Below are 23,081 nucleotides of genomic sequence, written 5' to 3'. Positions count from 1 at the left end.
GGGTACGGTGGAGAGAAGAGCAAAGTCCACGTGGGTATTGGCCCTGGGCTGTGTTGTTGTTGCAGAGACACATGTTTGGACTGTTACCTGGTACCGGGAGGAAACTGGCCAACTTGAGATTTTCGGAATATGCCCAACAATGACTTAGCCCAATCAACTCTGAAATCCGATTGTTGTTGAGTGGATGCATGTATTCTGTTACACAACTCATGCTACAAGCCCATGCCATAATAACAAACAATTCAAAATCCTCCTTTAGTATCTTTGATAAGAATTTACTATATTCAACAAAAGGTGTGATTCGAACACAGGTTGGCAACAGTCGGGATAAAGTCTCGGGATGGACGCCACATAATTAAGATACAAACTTTGGGAGGAAGATGGAGATGCCAAAGTAACTTAGCTTCCACCAAAAACTGATCGAGGTGAGATGATTGGAAAGGTGGATGAGCCAAGCTATTCACCTCCAAAAGAAATTGATTTGACAGAATACAAACCATTCAAACTCTCTTTGCAAAACTCAAAAACGCGTCGCATGGGACTTACCCCGTCTACAAGACATTCTATCAGCAGGCAATTGTTGATAAGATGGACGTATTCGAGTTACAAGTTTGATTTTGGTAAATATCGATAGCTTTCAACAATGTTAATCATGGTCGTTAATTGGCTTTCTCGTTGGTTGATGATCTTTTGATTTCACATAGAATATACAAGAAAAATTCCTGTGGTTGATAAGTTTGGGAGGTTTTTCTACATAACAAAATAGTAGTACTTAGCTTTAGGGGTGATGGACGAAAATGATCTTTTATTATTCAAGAGCATACATTTCGAAAAAAACCGTGAATAGAAAATGGAAATGTTACAACTTATATCGACATTCTCAGGGATCCGATGAGCCCCTAACCCCATCAATAGAACACCGATAAATCAAATCAAATAACATAGAAAACTTGTAACTTGTTAATTAATCTTCCCATGATGCAAGAACTCCTGGTAAAGAGCATGTTCCAACCATGCTTCAGATCGCTCCATTAGCTCGGGGCTCAACCTAAACATGAGTACACAAAACTCCATCTGATCAATCCCCCCATCCCCATCAAGATCGCCTTCTTCGACCATACTCCTCAACTCATCATCCCTGAAATCTTGCAATCCAAGAAAAGCTGAGTTCTTCCTCAAGCTCTCAAACGTGATCACCCCTTTATCCCTGTCCATTAAAAGGCTGAACCCTTTACAAAGTTCTGCTATTAGCCCCTCCCCTCCTAACTTATCCGCCATCGACGCCAAGTTATCTTGAAATCCATTCAATTCTCCTGCACCTGCCATTGATGCCAGCTAGATAGACTTTCTTGATTACACACAAACACGTGTGTATGTATATATATGACCTGAAACGAATGTAATGTTGTAGATAGATGGATGGATGGATGCATGAGGGCTTTATCATTCGGATGTATATATATGCTTAGAGATTGATTCAAGAATGGATGCCGGCCAATGTGTAGACACAGCACAATTCATGTCGGCGCATGATTTGGTTCTTGCTACCTGAAATTGCTTACCTCTTTCTCAGAAGAAGCCTTGACAAGCTGTATGAAGACGGGGTATACGTACACACAGCAAACTTTTAATAGTAAAATTATCGGGACTGATTTAAATATTAATGAATAGATATATATGGAGGTGGTCAGCATGAACAGAAATTCAGAAATCGATCTGGTCTTGTTTATGTAAAAGATTTTAATGTTGTGACATTTTCTTCAAGTTTATGGTGAAATTAATTATAAGGAATAAGATAAAGTTGATTTGCGGGCACATACGTATAAGACCTCGGTTAGCTTGTGAAATGAGATGATAAGTATTATACAATACAGAAATGATAAATAATTATATAGTAAAACTTTTAAATTAATATTCGATAAATTAATAAGTTTTCAAATATATTTTTTTTGTCTCGACTTGGGACGACTTACTAAATTGATAATTTTGATAAATTAATAAAATAATATTTTTTGGGAGACTCTTGTATAAATATATGAATTTATAATGATCATAAAATTTAAAATTATCTAAAATTATAAATATAACTAAGACAATTTAGTAAAATATGATTATGATGTTATTTTTTCTTTGAAATTTAAAACTAGTTGAACGCATCTCTAACTTTTTTCTCATTATCCAAAAGCTCCAATATTAATATTGCTTCGTGAATTGTAACAAAAATTGGAAGAATTATCGTGAATTTTTGTTGTTATGACTGCTTCCTTTCGCAAAATTAGTTTCAGAGATACTTATATTCACATTAAACGGTGAATTTTATTTTATTATTCATTATAATGTAATATTATTTAATTATTAAAACATTGATTGCATAAATTTTTATGCAATTAAATTTATTTTTGAGAAATCGAAAAAATAATAAATTATTAATTTATCAATTAACTGATATCTCTCTGATTTAAAAATTTTCATGATCTAGTCATTGTCAATGTATTGAGGTTTTACTTTATATGGATGGTAATAATTATAATTATGACATTTTATAGAATTTGAGTCAAACATTGAATGAAACAAATAATGTATAATTTACTTATACGTCATTGTTTACGTAATATAAATAACAATAAATAAAAGGCAAAAACTTTGTGTGATACGGTCTCACGGATCATATTTTGTGAGACATATCTCTTATTTGGATCATCCATGAAAAAAAAATTATTTGTTATTGTGAATATCGATATGATTGATCTGTCTCACAGATAAAGATTATTGAGATCGTATGAGAACAGACTTAATCAAAATAAAATATAATTGGTATAGGTAGCGACATCGTGTCAACAAATTCGAAGTCATATTCTATAATTGCTGCAAGTAGTTGGCGTGGGTGTTTTTGTGTTTTCAAGGCATTGTATTTTATTAATTAAGGATTCCATTTGGCTTTCCTCAATCAGGGCATTAAGTAACATGTGACGTACGATGAAGAAAATAAATTTATTGTATCCACATTATGAAAATAGGCATTGTTGGGGGCACAAGGAAACCGGAGGAGTGGGAACTTGGAAACATCCATCCCATTTACAGATAAAACAACAAACACAATTAAAAATTTTGTACGTGTTTTTGCCTTTTTTGGATTTGTTATTAAAGTTTTCAACTTATTTAAAAACAAAATCGAACCGAGCCCGAACATGTAGTATAAATTATGATGCAAACGCCACCGGCCCCGAAGTTATGGATGCATCAAATTTGTAGAGGCCTAAAAATCCGTGCTTGAAAATTTGCGGACAAATTTAAAATTTTTCTTTTTAAATAATTAAAATTGCCTCATTCATAGATGAACTGATAAATAAAGTTTGATGTTCAAAATGGCAGCGGAAGAAATTAACATTTTCGAAATAACAGTAAAAGTTTATCCAACGACAATCAAAATGTTTGACAATAAAATAATAAATGCTGAAAAAATGAGGTCCTCGGGTTCCACTACTGCCGACCCAAGCTAACTCACTGGTCCCCGCCCTCGGTCCCGACATCATCAGTACCTACAACAATCAAGTCTAGTAAGTCTAAAAACTCAGCATGCATATATCGTAAATAACGAGTAAATAATATAGTAAAATTTGCATGGGATTAAAAATATCATGTCATGATTAATTATAATACGTGCATAACTGAACTGAAAATCATAGTGAAAATGTTTGCTCCTTGGAGCCCTGTACTGAAATAGCCTGTAATAATTTTCTGGTGAGATTATGGTCTACGCATGTGGTCCCTGAACTGAACTGACCGGTAACTGGCGACCGGGCCTGTAACTGGCGACATGACTTAGTAATGTACGTCTGATCAGACCACTGCCACAGTACTGGGTGAAACAATTGAACTGACCGGTAACTGGCGACCGGGCCTGTAACTGGCGACAGGACTTAGTAATGCTCTCATAACCGGTAACTGGAGATCGGACCGGTAACTGGCGACCGGATTTAATCATGATAGTAAAGTGACCACAAGCCATATCGCATAAATCTCAAAATTTGTATTTTTGCACGTAATATAATTAAATAACTGAATTAAATATCCTGTACGATTTTACTGAATGGATTAGATCGCTCCCAGGCTCGCTGCAACCTAAATATGCCATGAAAAATATGCAATAGATTTATGGGACCAAACTATGCAATAACTTTCGAAAATGTGACAATTACACCGAACGACTTCGTATTTAATCATGACTCCGAACCAACCCGAGCCAACACTGAAACATCATATAGTCATGATTAAAATACGTTTAAAATGATGAATTAATGCTCCTAAAATGATGCAAGTCGAATCTTAGGTGAATGGAGGCCAAAACATGAAACGCTCTTTCGAGAGTAAATTTGGCACATCGCACCGTAAATTCTCGTACGACTTCAAAAATGATCCGAATCACGAACGGTCAAAAACATAACCTTCCTAACTCAATGAGTCACTGTCCAGTCTAATGCCATAGGCTAAAAGCCAACCAAGAACCCAAATGAGCCACTGAACCGTCACAGCAAGTTGCTGTCCACAAAATACAGCAACTGTGCTTAGGTTTCTTGCGTCATTTTCGAGACTACAGGCCATTGGGGCTTGAACCACCGATCAGAGACTCTTACCAACATCCCAAGGAATGATTTGAACCATGGCTAAGGACCCTAGGCCAGCCACCATTCGAAATATTCCAACAACATCAGAAAAGTTCAACAGAGAACACTCATACATGCGTGTGCGGTGTCTTGCTTCGATTGTTGTCTCGTGTCGTTCCAGTGGCCATTTGATTGACCATGGCACGATCTAGACATCTAGAGGCATGGTATGAACCGTGGCTAAGGGCCATAGGCCAACCAAGATCCACACCATCCACAAGAATTCGAACCATACATGCTGTAAAATGAAGAGGGGCGAAAGGGTGCAGGGCTGTTCTTGGAGTTTTATTTAAAAACCGATTAACCATGGACCAAGCCACCAAAAGGGCGACTTAGTCACGTCTTAAACATGCTAGGGAAGTGATCTAACCAAGGCTATAGGCCCCTAGGGCAGCCAAGATCAGAAGCTTCCCTTTTTGACAGCAAGACACAAGAAATCAAGTGCACATGAGCTGTGCTTGGGGAGTTGCTGTCAATTTTCGTTTCCAGCGGTGAGAGGCTTGAATGAATGGACCATTATGATCCTAACATGTCCTAGTACATGTCTAGGTGCAGCATTGGGAGCCTTGAGTCGAACCAATACCTGTAACCATCAACACAAAAGAAATCGTGAAGCTTGAAATGAAAACCGAAATTCTGCACTTTTATTTTTCTGAAAATTCTTTATGGATTTCGGTTTATGGCCATAGAAATCATGATCATGCAATGAAAATAATTGATAATAGGACTTGATTGAAGAGTCAAGAAAGAACATATGCATGCCTGATTTCGTTTTGAAAGAAAAACGAAAGAACGAAACGATCCGGCGCGGAGGAGTGGAGCGCTTTGCTACCTAGCTTGCTACTGAATTTTTCCTCTTGTGTCTAGCTATGCAACCCACGGTTTTCTACTCTGAAATGGCTCTGATTTTCGAGATTAGGGAGATGGGGAAATGGTTAGGGGAGTGAGGGAGATGTGTGCAAAATATAAGGGACAAATCAAAACCAAGTCTCCCTCATTTTGAAATTTGAATTTTTGTTGCTATCAAATATTGGTTGGAGGGATTAAGGATGAGGTGTGGCCGATTCTACCATGCACAACAAGGCTATGATAAGGTTGATTATTAATTAAACGGTGCTCCAAAAATCAAAGAATTATCCTACTAATTAAATACAAAGAAAGGGTCAAAGGTGATGTGTTGGCAAGGAATGTTCTAGCAACTAAGGGTGGCCGAATTTTACCATTTAAATGGAGGGAAAAATGTTGCTTATTTACTAAATTTATAACCCTTAAAAGCCTCACCTATCTTTTAATTAATTTAGTGAACTAACCCCTTAATTAAGGAACTTAAATAAATTTATTTTCTACTCACCTCAAGTAATTAAATTAAATCCTCAAACCTCCTTTTTAACTTAAATGAACTTATTTGCTAGCTAAAATAAATTCTGGAAATGTTTTCTGAATCTTAAATTTTATCTCTAAACTCCAACTCCAGTCCGGCCTCACTGAAATAACTGAAAGAATAAAATTAAACTACTGGATAAAATAATTAAATTTAAATACTCATGCAATAAAGTCATTTTAATTTAAAATACTAGAATTATGCATGACCTATGCGTAGTCTAAGTTACATGTTCTACAAAATTTACTTGTATAGTATTATATAATTAACATATAAGTTCATCTCATAACTAATGATTAATGAGCAGTAGTGACCAGTTATAAAAACTTTAAGTTCTAACGTCTATTTATTTTTTTTAATCTGACTCATAAACTTTCAGCAAGATAATTCTATAATCAATCCGAAATACATCTCTCGTGAGTTCCGACAAAAACATATCATCCACAATTTTACGACGGTCGTTATCGCTCAATTTCTTTGTCTGTCGATCTGTTTCGAGTGGTTTCCCGACATTTGGTTGCATAATTTTTGTGATCCATCAAATTTTGCATCTGCCATTTGCAAGTTGAAATCGCTCGAAACTTATTTTCTATTAACTATATTACAAGAAAAACTAAATATAATGGCTATGTTATTGATCAATAAAAAAATTGGTCAATAAATTTTATCATGTAAATTTAATCAACATTTTCGCTTCCAAAATTGTGAGACGTACAATATTCAAGTCAGAGCCGTACCTTCTGTGAGGCGAGATAGGCCATCGCCTCAGGGCCCAGCCTTCACAGGGGCCCAAAAAAAATATTGGTCTCATTATGTTGAGGCATGCACCTAAATAATATTTACATTAGACATTTTAAAAAAATTAGACATTGACCTATTGAAAATATGATTAAATATGATGATTGTGTTCATTTGGATTCAATCAAATTATGTAGAGCCAAAACAATAAAGCTACATGGCTCATTAATTTTAAAAATTTTGTATGCATAAAATAGTAATGTTTGTCCAATATATTTATTATTTTATCTTGTGTCAATTCATATGTTAAATTTTTATATTTTACTTGTCGATTATTTGGCCTCTTTTCTTGAATTTATGTAGTTCAACTCATTTCAAAAAATAAAATACAAAAAATTGTGATACTTACCTATTTTACATATCTTTATTTTATATTTTCTTGAATAAAATATTATATTTATTATTTAAAACAAATCATATATTTTTACAATATTGATTCATTATATTTATCATTTTGTTATTTGATAGTTTATATTGATAAATTTCAATTTTAGCAACATATCTTACAATTTTTGTCAATTTCAATCTTTTTTCCAATATAATTGTTCATATGACACTGCATTACGTTATAGCTATATTGATGTTGTAGCGCACGAAGAAAAAATCACAAAGAGATAAACATATAACTCGTAAATTATATTTTCTTTATATCCATTGTTTGGTTATTTTTAATTTACAAACTGAGCTTTACGGTTATTTATCACAACAAGATTTTTTTTAACATATCGCTTCAGGCCCTGTGAATCAGAGGTACGGCTCTGATTCAAGTGAATATTAATGCTTCGAAACATGAATTTCATATTTTGTTTTGATGATCTTGGCTTTATTATTATTCATTTATGACCATTTTTTGGATGATATATTTTTTTATATCTTATTTATAGAAATCATATTATTTATATTGTTATATTTATCGTTAAAAAAAATATATGAATGTTAAGTTTTAATGTTAATGTTTTTTTGTGCTCTCCTAATGCCACAAAAATCTCATGTCCGATGCTACAAGAACCAGAAACCGTATCCAAACATCTTACCGCAGTTTAATTTAATTTACCCTAAAGATATCCAAACGTTTGTGTAGTAGATGTTTTTAAAGAAGAGAAAATCAGTGGGACATTTCATTGGCTTGGGTCTAGATTTTGTTCTATGGACCGGTAATAAAACGTGGCATCATAGCATCTCCAATCTTGGGAAACGCTGTTTTGACGCAGGTTTCTTTCTTCAACGGAGGTGCGTTATTTTGCAAAATAGCACAGCTTTATTTTCTCTGCATTTTTTTAAATTTCTTTTTTATTTATTATAAATATTTATATTAAAGATTATAAAAAAATTATTTTAATGATTAGATATTTAAACATAAAATTTAAAATAAATCAAATAGGTGAGTTGAAGAATGTCCACATTTGGTTCAAAAAAAAAAATCAAATGAAAAAGAATATTCCGAGAATAATTTTTAAAACATGATTTATAAATTTTAACAGAAATCAGACTACTACAATTAGGAAATTTGAATTCCTAATTTGAATTATACAAGAAATTTAATTATATGTGTTTAAATGAAAATCCGAGACCAATAATATAACGAACATTAAAACATACAAGATACTTGATTATATGTAAAGAGAAATTACCATTTTGATCGTGTATATTTTATTTTATTTTATCATTTATATTATCAAATTTCAGTATGTATATATATTTGTTTATTTTGTAATTTTGGTCATTCTCATTCTCAGATGTGGTGTGGGGCCGTAGCTAAGGAAATTTTATATACGTAGCAAAATTTTATTTCTAATCTAAATGTTAAAACTATCTAAATAATGTATTTATTATTAAATAAAAAAATTGTATATGTTGAACCTATAATATCTAATATTATCATTAAAACTACTTTTTTCCCAAAAATAAATTCAGTGTCGTAAAAATTAAAATACACTAATCATATCCAAAAAAGTGCATTACTAACTTTATAAATTAATTAATAATAATGAAATGAATACATTTTCAAGTAATAATATGTCAAGAGTGAATTTTACCAGATTATTCAGGAAAATAGACTTGAAAAATGGACTAATGAATTTATTTAAAACAAATACACATCCGATTTTTGTCTTTTCTTTTGAGAATTCCACCTAAATTTCATATTAAATAGACATTGTCGTACATTTTCTAATTTTTTACAATAAAAATAATAATACATGATATTGAGTAAAATAATAATAACAAAAATGGTTGCAAACGTTTGCATAATAAGCCATTGATGAGGACGTGGAATATAAATTGATAATATTATTCTCATTGACCATAATATTTGAAATATATATATATATAGAAAAATTGTGCATCCAATGAGCGAGTGACACCTCATCAGTGCTCACAAAGGTGTGCACGGTAGGTGTGCAGGATATCAAAACTATATATATATATATATATAGACACACACACACATAGGCAATAGTGCGTATCCCGATCCTCCTCTTATCCACATAAGAAGTTCGCCTCTAGATATCGATGTGACGTTCATGTATGATACTACTCAACCAATCTAATAAAAAATAACTAAATTTGTTAAACATTCAATAATGCGAGACTTAAATCAAAATTTGACAACGTGAATCAACAAATTCATAATTCATAAACAAACAAATATATATAATGGAAACCGTAATATGTTCTATGCATAAATGTAAAGTTATGTTGTTAATATCACGAGCAAATAAAATTTCTAAATATCATTATGCAACGCACAGAATTAGAGTTTACATATTAGCATTAACTATATTATGAGCTTCAAAATTGTAGATTTGACCATACATAAAATCTTGATTTTGAATCAATTTAAAAAATTATAAAATAGAGGTGAAATTCAACTAAAACTATGATATATGATCAGAAGTTCTTAGTCCCTTGGTGAAAGGATAGAAGACTAAACTTCATATATTTATTTATATATTAGTGTATCAATCCAAGCAACAATGTATTTTATAATTCATTGGTTTTATATTTAACACTTTGTGGCTGATGCGATCCTGGTGAAATGAGTGAGCAGGGTCGGGTGCCTCCACCGAATCTGCTATCAAAATGAATGAAGGAAATAAGAGCAATGTAGATATCTGAACCAGAAGCTTCTTTTCTGGGCGAAGAGGATTTCCTGCACTCAATAAGGTAACCACGTGAATGGACGCTGAAGGGGTTTCCGGCGTGGCCACTCCGATGCTTAAGTCAGTGAAAGATTCAAGCCAAGAACCAATGTAACCAAGTGATGGTTGTGATATTGGTGTGAATGAATGAATGTAAATGTAAAGAGAGAACCTGGTATTTATAGTAGGAGAAGTAATAACGACCTCGTTCTCCGTGCTATCTACTAATTATAGTAGGACGGCTGAGCACACCCTATATTCTGAACATGTCAAATCTCATATTGGTCACATCCAGCCCATCTGATTTTGTCAACCCATCGGCCTGGTGTCAGAGATGGGACAGTCGCCCACATCCTATTCTGCTAGTATACACGAGTGCGGTGCTCATATCGAGGTAGCCCGAGTAGCAAGTTCCCGGGAGCTTGAACGAGAGCCCGAGCGTCCGGTGGCCCGAGGAGGAGACGTCCGGGCATTCACCCGCCCGGCTCCTGATGAATCCTTCCTGTCGATTTGTCCTGATTCTGGCCATCCATCCAGTATCCTAGGTCGTCCATGCCCCGGACACAAGAATCGTCCATAACTCGGGCACAACCCGGGCTATCCCGAGGGTATCATCACTTGCGATCCTGGTGAAATGAGTGAGCAGGGTCGGGTGCTCCACCGAATCTGCTATCAAAATGATGAAGTAAATAAGAGCAATGTAGATATCTGAACCATAAGCTTCTTTCCCGGGCGGAGAGGATTTCCTGCACTCAAGAAGGTAACCACATGAATGGACGCTGGAGGGGTGTCTGGCGTGGCCACTCCGATGCTTAAGTCAGTGAATGATTCAAGCCAAGAACCAATGTAACCAAGTGATGGTTGTGATATTGGTGTGAATGAATGAATGTAAATGTAAAGAGAGAACCTGATATTTATAGTAGGAGAAGTAATAATGACCTCGTTCTCCGTGCTACCTACTAATTATAGTAGGACGGCTGAGCACACCCTATATTCTGACATGTCAAATCTCATATTGGTCACATCCAGCTCATCTGATTTTGTCAACCCATCGGCCTGGTATCAGAGATGGGACAGTCGCCCACATCTTATTCTGCTAGTATACACGAGTGCGGTGCTCATATCGAGGTAGCCCGGGTAGAAAGTTCCCGGGAGCTTGAACGAGAGCCCGAGCATCTGGTGGCCCGGGGAGGAGACGTCCCGGGCATTCACCCGCCCGGCTCCTGATGAACCCTTCCTGCCGATTTGTCCTGATTATGCCCCGGACACAAAAATCGTCCATGACTCGGGCACAACCCGGGCTATCTCGAGGGTATCATCACTCCCTCCTTAAATAGTCGGGCTAGAGTCATACTCGCTGTCCGGATTAGTCTTGTGTGCCCGATCATGGAAAATATTTAGTTTGTTTGTAAAAGCATCGGGGGCTTCATGTATCTCAGAGATGGGATGAGGTGCCGGACTCTTACGTCTCCCGGGCTTGATGAATGATCGAAGTGCGGAGCCCCGAGCCAGGGTACGGATCACTAGGCCAGGGTACGGGTCCCTGGACTTAATAGATAACCAGGGTGCGGAGCCCTGGCCTTCATGAATGGTCGAGGTACGGAGCCCCGAGCCAGGGTACGAATCTCTAGATTTAATAGATAACCAGGGTACGGAGCCCTGGCCTTCATGATAGTCGAGATACGGAGCATCGAGCTAGGGTACGGATCCCTGGACTTAATAGATAACCAGGGTGCGGAGCCCTGAGCCAGGGAGCATGTCCCGGGACTTGGGAGTGGTCGAGGTGCGGAGCCTCGAGCCAGGTTTGAGAACCTTGGGCTTATAAATAACCAAGGTGCGGAGCCTTGGGCCGGGGAGCATCTCCCGGGACTTGGGAGTGGTCGAGGTGCGGAGTCCCCGAGCCAGGTTTGAGAACCCTGGGCTTAGATAATGTGCCGGGGCCTCGTGTCTCCCGGACTTAAGATAATGTGCCGGGGCCTCGTACCTCCCGGGCTTTAAATAAGATGCCGGGACCTCGTGCCTCACGGGCTTGAAATAATGTGCCGGGGCCTCGTATCTCCCGGACTTCCAAGAATGTGCCGGGACCTCATATCTGTCGGACTTCCAAGAATGTGCCGGGGCCTCATACCTCCCGGACTTAAGATAATGTGCCGGGGAGCATGTCCCGGGACTTGAGATAATGTGCCGGGGCCTCGTACCTCCCGGGCTTTAAATAAGCTGCCGGGGCCTCATGCCTCCCGGGCTTTAAATAAGATGTCGGGGCCTCGTGCCTCCCGGGCTTGAAATAATGTGCCGGTGCCTCGTGTCTCCCGGACTTAAGATAAGCTGCCGGGGCCTCGTACCTCCCGGGCTTTAAATAAGATGTCGGGGCCTCGTGCCTCACGGGCTTGAAATAATGTGCCGGGACCTCGTGTTTCCCGGACTTAAGATAATGTGCCGGGGCCTCGTATCTCCCGGACTTAAGAGATTTTGCTTTACCTGCTGTATTAGTTTTATTAAAAACCAAATCACTAACCTGGAAATATTGAATCCGAATTCATTTTCGGTAGTGTGAAACTTCTCTGGTTGAGCTAAATTAGGTAACTAATATAGCTGTATGCTACTGAGTGCATATCAACTGCTCTTCATGCCAATCCGGGATAGCTGCTGAGCTTTGAGCCCATATGAAATCCACATATAAGATCTGAGTGACGAGCTGATCGGACTTGTATGTTTGCCAAGCAGAGTTAGGATTATTTTTGAATGAAAACCATATCTACGTCTTGAGCTCAATTTCCCACAGACGACGCCAATGATGCGATCCCGGTGAAATGAGTGAGCAGGGTCGGGTGCTCCACCGAATCTGCTATCAAAAAAATGATGAAGGAAATAAGAGTAATGTAGATATCTGAACCAGAAGCTTCTTTCCCGGGCGGAGAGGATTTCCTGCACTCAAGAAGGTAACCACATGAATGGGCGCCGGAGGGGTGTCCGGCGTGGCCACTCCGATGCTTAAATCAGTGAATGATTCAAGCCAAGAACCAATGTAACCAAGTGATGGTTGTGATATTGGTGTGAATGAATGAATGTAAATGTAAAGAGAGAACCTGATATTTATAGTAGAAGAAGTAATAATGACCTCGTTCTCCGTGCTACCTACTAATTATAGTAGGACGGCTGAGCACACCCTATATTCTGACATGTCAAATCTCATATTGGTCACATCCAGCCCATCTGATTTTGTCAACCCATCGGCCTGATGTCAGAGATGGGACAGTCGCCCACATCCTATTCTGCTAGTATACACGAGTGCGGTGCTCATATCGAGATAGCCCGGGTAGAAAGTTTCCGAGAGCTTGAACGAGAGCCCGAGCGTCCGGTGGCCCGGGGAGGAGACGTCCCGGGCATTCACCCGCCCGGCTCATGAGGAACCCTTCCTGCCGATTTGTCCTGATTTTGACCATCCATCCAGTATCCTGGGTCGTCCATGCCCCGGACACAAGAATCGTCCATGACTCGGGCACAACCCGGGCTATCCCGAGGGTATCAGTGGCGTTTATCGATTGTTCTTCACTCGAATTGTTAAAAACGAGTTCTTTGAAGGTTCGTTTGAGATTGATTGTTATCTTCGTGAATATTTGTTGCTAGAATTCTCGTAGCTTAGAGGTGAATATCACAAATCGTTGTTGTTTTCAAAAAGATTGGAACAACACATTATTATTTGTTTCATCGAATCGAGGGCGTGACTCCGTTTTTGAATATGTTTGTTTTTCGTGCTTGAAGAATCGCATTAAATATTACCTAAACATTGATTAAATTTCTTGAGATTATAAAACAATATTTTCAAAACAAAATTTAATAATTACCTTTAAATACGTGTATAAAATTAATATTTCAGATACAATATTAATTAAATACCTCAAATTAAATATATATTTATAACATAAATAATCAAGTCAGATTTGACAAAATACATCGATTTAAATATATACATATAAAACATAAATACTTTTATTACTCACGCACAATGTTCAAACGCATTTTTAAATATATTATTCACGAAAACAATTATTTAAAAATATCACACAAAATATTTAAATATTTCAAGTTAATTTTTTTAAATATCTTAATTTTTAATAATATGAAATTCAAATCGCTTATACTTAAATTTTCTTAACCAATAGGTGCACATGACGAGGTACCATGACTTTACGTCTCCAACAGTGTCTACGTAGGCAAATGAGACCTCGCCACGTCACCACCAACCAATCAAAATATACCTAGGTTTCGTCGCCTCCGACACGTGGCCTCCTTCCTGCCATTCACGGTACGCTGTTGTTTGCGCCACACAAATAAGAACAATATCTCACGACACGAATTCCCCAATTCACCCCTCCCACAGCCACCTGGATGGCAATTTCGTAATTTGTGTATAAAAACGAGGCTTGAGTGGTGCCGTTGACTGCAGGGAGGATGTTGCTTCTTTAATTCTCCCTTCTTGATTGTTACTCCCTCTACCGATCCTGCAAATTCTTCGCCCCACACGCATAGATTATCGTTATCTTTTCTTCTCCAATTTTTGAAGATGAAGAGGTGCGAGTTGTGTAAATTGAAGGCTGAGATTTACTGTGGATCGGACAAGGCGAGATTGTGCTGGGGCTGCGATGCTAAGGTTCATTCTGCCAACTTTCTCGTGGCGAGGCATTCCAGATATTTGCTCTGCGGAGGGTGCCGGTCACCGACGCCTTGGGCTGCTACCGGTGCTGTTTTGAGCCCCACTGTAGCGGTCTGCGATAAATGTGTTGACGGAAAGAGCGGAGCGGCCGGTGCTGAAGTTGAAGAAAGGAAGGAGGTGGTGGAGGAAAATCAGATTGCTCCGCAGTCGGAGAGCACTTCGTGTAGTGGTGAAGCTTTTTTTTCGAGGAAGCGCAGGCTTGAGAATCTCTCTTATTTTGCGTCCGATGTATATATAAATTAATCCTTCTGAAACTATATTTTTTTCCATTTTTTTTGCTGCAATTCTTAATTTGTATGGTTAACAATGGAGAGCGTTTTGTTTATAGGATGATGATCGATATTGCTCGTCGTATAAGCTCAACGTCCGCGCTCCGCCGGCAGCAGCGGTGGCGGCGTGCGTTCTCCAGGAGGAAGAGACGGAGAACTCATATCTAATAAAGGAAGCGTCGCCGCCGCGGAAAGAACAGAGAACGACGCCGTTTAAAATGGGTGAGATCGGAATATCCGAATCGGGGATCTTGGAGAGTCTCCGGAGATTTCATCGTGAAGAATTTGGCTCTGGACTACAAATGGCGGAATGCTGCACTTTGAGGGAAGATAGTCCCAGTGCCGTTGATCTCAGTTCCTGCGACTCTTCGTAGCCGTCGGATTTTATCAGCCAATCAATTTTTATAATCATAATAATAAAAATAAAAATAATTATTAATTGGTTGAGGCAAGCGTACGGCACTTTTCCCTTGACGACGAAAGCCGTGGTTTAAGTTGCTTACAATTTCAATTAAGATTTGGCTTGGATTTTTTTTTTTTAAGATAACTCGTAAATTGATTTATTTTTTTTTTTTGGATAACTCGTAAAATGATTTTTTTTTTCTATTAAATATTATAATGATAAGATTTTGAGTTACCAAAATATAAAATCATCTTAACGAATATTACATACGTTGATACATATCAGATTATTGAGTAAAAATAAAGAATAGTTCGGTTGTGAGACGGTTTTACGAATCTTTATTTGTGAGACGTGTCAATCTTATCGTTATTTACAATAAAAAATAATACTCTTAGTATAAAAAGTAATACATTTTCATGGATGACCTAAATAAGAGATCGGCCTCACAAATACAACTCGTGAGACCGTCTAATACAAATTTTTGCCAAAAATAAATTAGTAAAATCAGATTAATCTTTTAAAAAATATATAATATTATAATAGTAGAAAATAAAGATTAATGTGATTGATAAATAAATATATATATATATATATATATATTATATAAAATATTTTACTGGTAAACATCGTAAACAAAAGAATGAATAGGAAGGAGCCTTCAAAGGTACGTTGAAATAAATTATAATTATTTGTCGAATGTAGAAGTGAATCTAATTAGAGTTGGTAGAAGGAATTAAATTATAAGTGAAAAAAAAATATTTTTGATAATATCATATTTCACTAAAACTATTTTTTTAAGATTTACTATATTTTTTTCAGGAATTACTTATCACGTATCTATATTGTATTATTATATTATTAAATTCGAGGGACCTCGAATAATTAAATTTCTTGACATAAGAATTTTTTTATTTTATGTAATCTCTGGATTTTTTACAAAAAAAAAAAATGCACGTGTTACGAGCCAAATGACGTTAGTCTAATAATGAAAGACGTTTATACAAATTCAAATAAATTATGTGATTTTTTTATTTTGTAGATACTAAAATAATCAGGCTTTATATTTAAAGTGGGGCTTCAAAATATATGGGAATTTTGAAAAACATCCGTCTTGTTATCACATTGGATAACAATATGTCATCCCAGATCATTTGATGATTCACGTCTTCCTCCAATTCAGTGGAATATATTTCAAGATAATACACTTTTCACCCATACAAAAATGGACTTGAGAATTTATCAAATGTAATAACACGAAAATTATTATAAGACTGTACCATATTTCAATTTTATGAGACGAATTTTCAAATCGATTCGATTCATGATATATATTATTTTTTTCTTATTGAAAATAGACGTATCATATAAATAGATTTAGAAGATCATATGAGAAAACATATTATGTAATAATATCTGTAAGTCATGTTATATTATTCACAATATAAATTGTGTCAGAAAAAATTAATGAAAATGTCATTTCAAGTCACAAAAGTTGTTACGACGTAGTTTCCAAATCAGTGAACCTTATTTCTTGCTTTATTTCTCTGGTCCACGGCTAATCCCAATAGGCCCTCTTTTATTATTATTATTATTATTATTATTATTATATATTCAAAATTTGAAACAAATGGCTCTCCTTTTGCTCCCATATTGTATTTATAATAAATAGCTTATGGGTTGATTGTACCCACAGTCATAGCTAAAACCACTAAAGAATGGTTGCAATTACTTGTAGTTTAATCCTCACCACATGGCCGGCAACCACATCTAATTATCACACTTTCTATTAAAAATTCAAGACTTATATGTTTCTTAATTGGAGCATATAATACTCTAAGCATGAAGTTAACGACTCGATAACAACCATCGATCACTAATAAAACATCTCTCGGATGAGAATAATCAAAACATTATGGTAAAAACTTGTGTGAGACGATTTCACGGGTCGTATTTATGAGACAAATCTCTTATTTGGGTCATCCATGAAAAAGTATTACTTTTTATGCTAAGAATATTACTTTTTTTTGTGAATATCGGTAGGGTTGACCCGTCTCACAGATAAAGATTCGTGAGACCGTCTCACAAGAAACCTACTCAAACACTACCTTATTATAAGTGTTTATGTCTTTCGTGAGTTGGTTTCAGAGATCTTTATTCATGAGACGGGTCAACCATGACCATATTTACAATAAAAAAGTAATACTTTTCAATGGGTGATCCAAATGGAATATTTGTATAACAAAATTGACTCATAAGACTGTATCACAAGAGTATTTGTGATTAAAATTAACATCGTTATAATCAAATATTTACAACATTTGATGGGATTAATAAATCAGAGAATGGTTCATTGATTTTTTTCTTTTCATTATGAAATGTGATAGCATAATTGTTTACTTTATTTTAAAAATAATAATAATAAAATATTGATCAAGAATATTGAAATGGAGTGTGAGTGAAGAATTTTATGTCATTTAATAGTTCGACACCACATGTCTCGATTTCAGTAAAGATAATTATTACAATCCAATTATCTATGTCAGAATAATAATATTTGCGAATTTTGAAATAGAAAGTACACATTTATTTTATTTTTGACTTCTTGAATAAAGGTATATTTATGTGACTTCCTTCTACAATTATTGTTTCCAATTCGAATTTTTCTTACTCCAGATAGAAATGTTAGATCGTTGATTTTCGTTTTTAAAAACAAAAAGTAAAGAAAAAAAAACTCACATAATATTGTGTTGATTCATTGTTTGTATGTTGAAGTTCAATATATATATATATATATATATATATACCTATAACGGTAAATATTTAAAAATAAATAATAAATAAATATAAAATTAAATGTGAAGTTCAATTTTGTTTTTAAAATTCAAATTTGAATTTTGTATCACTTGAAAATATATAATATATTTAAGTATCTACATTGGTTAATTTATTTAATTTTGATTATGATGTTAGGTTTTATGTTACTTTTATATATTTAGTTCTTATTAATTTTTATCGTATTAAATGAAATATAATTTTTTGTATATAATATTATGTTTTACGACTTTTAAAAATGTGTCATGGTGAATTTTTATATGTTGAATGTCTGTAAATTGCTATTATTATTATCTTAAATAAAACTCGAATATAAATATTTTTTAACATGTTCTAAAAACAATTAAATTTTTTATCAAAACTTATTCATTAAATAAATAACAAAAAATTTTGAATTTTTAAAATTATTTATTTATTTCTAAAATTTTGATAGACAAAACAATATGTTATAATATTTGAATTGAAAAGAAATAAATATGAAATTTTTTCAATTTTTTATTAAAATAATAAATCCCGACTGTATTAAATATTTGAAACAAATAGGAAATAAATAAGTAATTAAACGTTAAGTTTTTTCAATTTTTTAAAATTCAAATTTGAATTTGATATCTTTTGAAAATATAAACTATATTTACATGTTTGCATTGATTATGTCATTCATTTAATTTTGATTTTGGCTTTGAGTTTTGTTATACTTTTATATATTTAGTTCAACATACTATCTAAAATATTAAATATAATATAATTTTTGTATAATATTAAAATTTTCAAAATTTTTTGGTGAAAAGGATTATCTCGAATTTTTGGTATATTAATTGTCCTTAAATTATATTATTATTATTATTATGCATCATAATCAGAACATTAATATATTTTTTGTAACATGTTATAAAAAATAATTAACATTTTAATCAAAATTAATTCATCTGATCAATGAATAGAATTGTGATTTTTTTAAAGTTTTGATATATAAAATAATATTTATTTAAATATCTTTTTCTATTGTTTTTTTGTTAGTAACCGTTCCTATTATCTAAGATATCGAATACAATGGTAAATAAGTAAATTTAATGATATAAGATTATTATCCTTGTTTGAACCTTATTTCAAATGACATAAACAATTTTTAAATAATAAATTTTATAATAATATTTAAAAGTCAAATATATTTATAACATTATATAAATAAATTTAAGTAATTATTCAAACGTCCATATTTATAAATTTTAATCATTATTTGTAATAAAATAATCGTGTATCGTGCATCGCACGGATAAGATATTAGTTTCTATTAAAATAAAAGTGGGCATGGCTTCAATGCCAAATTTAAACCATCGACTGACATGAAAGCAAGTTACCTCCTTGTTGGGGAAAAAAAAGAAAAAAAAAGTTACCTCCTTGTTGGATAGATATAAAACCTTAAATTATGGTTCAAATCTTGAACATAATCTTCTTTAATTTTATACAACTATTCATGATGCAAGATCTGTAGTGAAAATTCCACCAAATGCCCGCTTGCCCAGGCTAGACCAGTGAATAAATATTCGAAACTTTATTACAATTAGTTCATGTAAGTCTCAGAAAGCCCCGTATGATCAATATATTGGCATCATGACCTACTACAAAACATAATGGACAATGATAGGATAACTGAGTAGAAAGAAAAAACGAGAAGTGAAAAAAGGATCTTTGCTAGTACTTCTGCCGGGAGATTTGTAGCTGAGACGGCTTGCATAAAAAAGAGACAGTTCAAGAACCTTAAGACAGATGAATTGGTTCTCCGCAGAGCTCTAGCAACTCAGTTTCCAACACTTTGCTCAAGTCTTGTGTTGTTCGCCTATAAATCCATGCTCGAGAATGTTGATCCCAATCGAATCTAGATGGGCCACTGCAAAAAAGAACCAAATATTAAAAAGGAAATCCCTTGATGCATATTTCTAAACAGTCAAAATAGATTAAAGGGATTGGTCCTGCTGTCTCTGTCAATATTAGTTCTCAACATACATAATTTTTGTTTCTGAATAAAAAATACACATTGTCCGGTCCATAGCTAGGTATGGCTCAAGCGTTTATTGAAGCTGGGCACTTAATCAAGATGAAATAGCTTCATGTATTCCATCACACTTTTAGCTTGTTTGTGTTAAGAATCAAGATTCGAAGTTTCAAAATCAAAGATCTTCAAGCATGGTTTTGTCATGCTTATAGGACTTGGGTTCTAAAAATAAAAATACAGGTGATATCGAGCAGATTAGTTGAATCTCAAGAAGCTTAGTTAATTTTCATTCCTACACGCAAGGAATAACATTTCCTTTTCTTTATACAACATCCTTATCTTCCACGTGCCTTATTTTGTGGCAAGAGTTGTCATGGGCCTTATTAGCCTAATCAAGGATCTTTAGACCGATTGCTTCAAAGGGTTTGTAAACAATTATAAGGACTTCCTTATAACACCATTAAACCAGAAAAAACAAAACTAAAGCTGAAAACGACAGACCGCCAACAACTGTACGTGATCGAACGTATATGGTGAAATTTGAGGAATCCATACCTCACTGGAGATGACATCCAAATCTGTCTGTTTGGGGTTTGCTTGTTAATGACATAAGTCCCCAATCTCCCAAGCTTCAAGGTTAACACCTCATTCTACAAAATAAATTTGAAGTTTTCTCAAAATAAGGCATACATATAAAACATGTTGATTACTAAACATTTTAAAGATAATCTATCTCACCCCATAGTCAACGTCGTAGCCATCAATTTCTACAGAGTCTCCATACTCCTATACAAGACAATTAATACAAAACAAAAGCATACCTAGTCAATTTCATCTTGTTGTGACTTAAAACACATACAAATCTAGAACTTAAAATAAAACGGAGAATCATTTAATTTGTATTTTTCTCTTTGAATTGTTTTCGGATTTGATGATAACAAAAACACACTAAAGTTTGGATCAAGTGTGTAGCATACAAATCAAGCAAACAAGACTCGAACAAAAAGTCTAAAAACAAAATTATATTTTCAAGCTACTGGACAAACAGACGACCCCCTGTCGTGGTGTCAATATGTTCCCGAGAACAGAATAATTCAAGTCCTGGGCGTTGCTGAGTGCTACATGGGTATTGTTTGAGAACCAAGCACAATGGAAAAACGATTTCTCCGCATACATGATATTCAACTTATGGATGAGTTTCAATCTAGACGTTGAGCCAAAGGACATGTTACATCCCAAACATTAAAGGAATGTTTACTGCCAAAAGCTTACTGTCCGGATATCCTGAACGCCCATGTTTGTGTTCTAGATGTTAGCTCAAAACTTTAAAATTATAGCTGTAGAACCCTTATGTTCCATAGAAGTCCCAAGCTATTATGAACCAAATAATGACAAAATGACCAGTTTTAATTATGACATATTTTCAGGGGATGGGAACTTCCAAAGCTCATATTTTATTCAGTTTTTCAGAGTGTGACTTATAAGTCTATTTCATTCTTGTAACATGTATGTTTTGAGTTCTTTCAGTTAGTGTTATAAGGTCTATAGATATCAATGCAAGGTGGAAATTAGCATAAATCACTGACATATAAAGCAGGTTCTGATACATGTGGCTGTACTTCAAACTCTCGAGGCTAAGAAGACACCATTAACATGTGATGCAAGCTTGGAGTCCTCAAGACCAATAAATTCTAAAGAATTCCTTGGTGAAGTAAGACAAATGTTTTTATCGTTAACTTAATAACAAATTTCTTGCTCTTTATTGCTTCCATTTATATTCCTTTTAAATTGTTACTTGTTATCTATTTATTCGATTGACATAAAGTCTTCCTAGTGTAAACTCTAAGTTTTCGCAAATTCATTTCAGCCCCTCTTCGGTTTTAACACATGGCATGAAAAGTAGAAAACCATAAACAAGTTTCTAAATCTAAGAACTACAAACATCAATAAAGAACTGCTACTTAATATGTTGATCCAATTGAAAATAGCATCAAGTAGTTGTGCATACAAGATAAAATTATAATCATTACCTCAAGCTTTTCAAGAAGAACATGGATGGTTGAATTAGCCAACTTGTGATATTCATCTTCCTGCATTACAGAACTGTACACATATTATCAGTAGCCAAAACTCTCCCCAAATCAATTCATAGATTTTCCAGAAATCTCACGCTCACAAGTCATCAAACAATATATAGACAAATCACGGCACCGCCACCAGCACAAAACGAAAACATAGAAACATAAAAATTGTTCATTTGCATTTAAGGAGACCAAATTAAATGGGATAGAGATAAATCCAATAAACTTGAACTTTTCAACAATTTTAAACAGGCAAACTACCCATCTTCCACCTCCCACTCTTACATCAATTTCCCGAATCACCGAGTTCAAGAAGAGATGTCTCACGTGTAATTAATTGCAGCGGGGCCTAAAGAACCCTCAATCGCAGAAGAGTAATAGCGATAACCGATGCTACGGTATGAGAATGTTGAGAGCCAGAGAGAAGAGGATTTGAGAAGAGAACCCGTGGCATGTTGAGGAGAAATCAACGAATCTTGGGTCGAGATTGAGGAAGGAGATGGAGCTGATAAAGTTTTCAGAGCTCGTGACAATGTTCTTCTCAAGGGAATCAGCTTCCAAGTTGAGTGGGCAGCCATTGCAAACAGGCAGCTTCTTGATTCTCAGATTCTCCACAATGTGAATTCAGAAGGCCATTTTATAATTTTTTTTTTCTCTAAAAAGGTCATTTAAAATTTTTTATTTCAAAACTCCAAACAATGAGTACCATAAATTTTGTGAGACGAATATCTTATTTGGGTTATCGATGAAAAATATTAAATTTTTTATGCTAATATTATTATTTTTTATTGTGAATATCGGTAGGG

The 23,081-nt window shown here is 34.7% G+C and overlaps 3 protein-coding genes across 3 annotated transcripts; 1 reads left to right on the top strand and 2 right to left on the bottom strand.

Moving 5' to 3' along the window:
- Window positions 1–794: 794 nt before the first annotated feature.
- Window positions 795–1,563, bottom strand: LOC142539034 (calcium-binding protein PBP1-like). The gene has a single exon (XM_075644328.1). It carries the CDS (start codon window positions 1,324–1,326, stop codon window positions 961–963), a length of 366 nt encoding a protein of 121 aa, XP_075500443.1. The 5' UTR covers window positions 1,327–1,563; the 3' UTR covers window positions 795–960.
- Window positions 1,564–14,418: 12,855 nt separating this feature from the next.
- Window positions 14,419–15,405, top strand: LOC142540814 (uncharacterized). The gene is made up of 2 exons (XM_075647215.1): window positions 14,419–14,925; window positions 15,026–15,405. Exons 1-2 carry the CDS (start codon window positions 14,548–14,550, stop codon window positions 15,338–15,340), a joined length of 693 nt encoding a protein of 230 aa, XP_075503330.1. The 5' UTR covers window positions 14,419–14,547; the 3' UTR covers window positions 15,341–15,405.
- A 4,202-nt stretch (window positions 15,406–19,607) lies between these two features.
- Window positions 19,608–22,914, bottom strand: LOC142540813 (frataxin, mitochondrial). Its single transcript, XM_075647214.1, has 5 exons — window positions 22,603–22,914; window positions 22,225–22,297; window positions 20,933–20,980; window positions 20,750–20,844; window positions 19,608–20,089 (listed from the first exon to the last, which is right to left on the bottom strand). The coding sequence occupies exons 1-5, from the start codon at window positions 22,851–22,853 to the stop codon at window positions 19,960–19,962; spliced, it is 597 nt and encodes a 198-aa protein (XP_075503329.1). The 5' UTR covers window positions 22,854–22,914; the 3' UTR covers window positions 19,608–19,959.
- Between the last annotated feature and the right edge of the window lie 167 nt (window positions 22,915–23,081).

The sequence above is a fragment of the Primulina tabacum genome, chromosome 3 (genome assembly GCF_025594145.1).
Source record: "Primulina tabacum isolate GXHZ01 chromosome 3, ASM2559414v2, whole genome shotgun sequence".
Classification (NCBI taxonomy): domain Eukaryota; kingdom Viridiplantae; phylum Streptophyta; class Magnoliopsida; order Lamiales; family Gesneriaceae; genus Primulina; species Primulina tabacum.
This window is presented reverse-complemented; position numbering and strand designations above follow the sequence as displayed.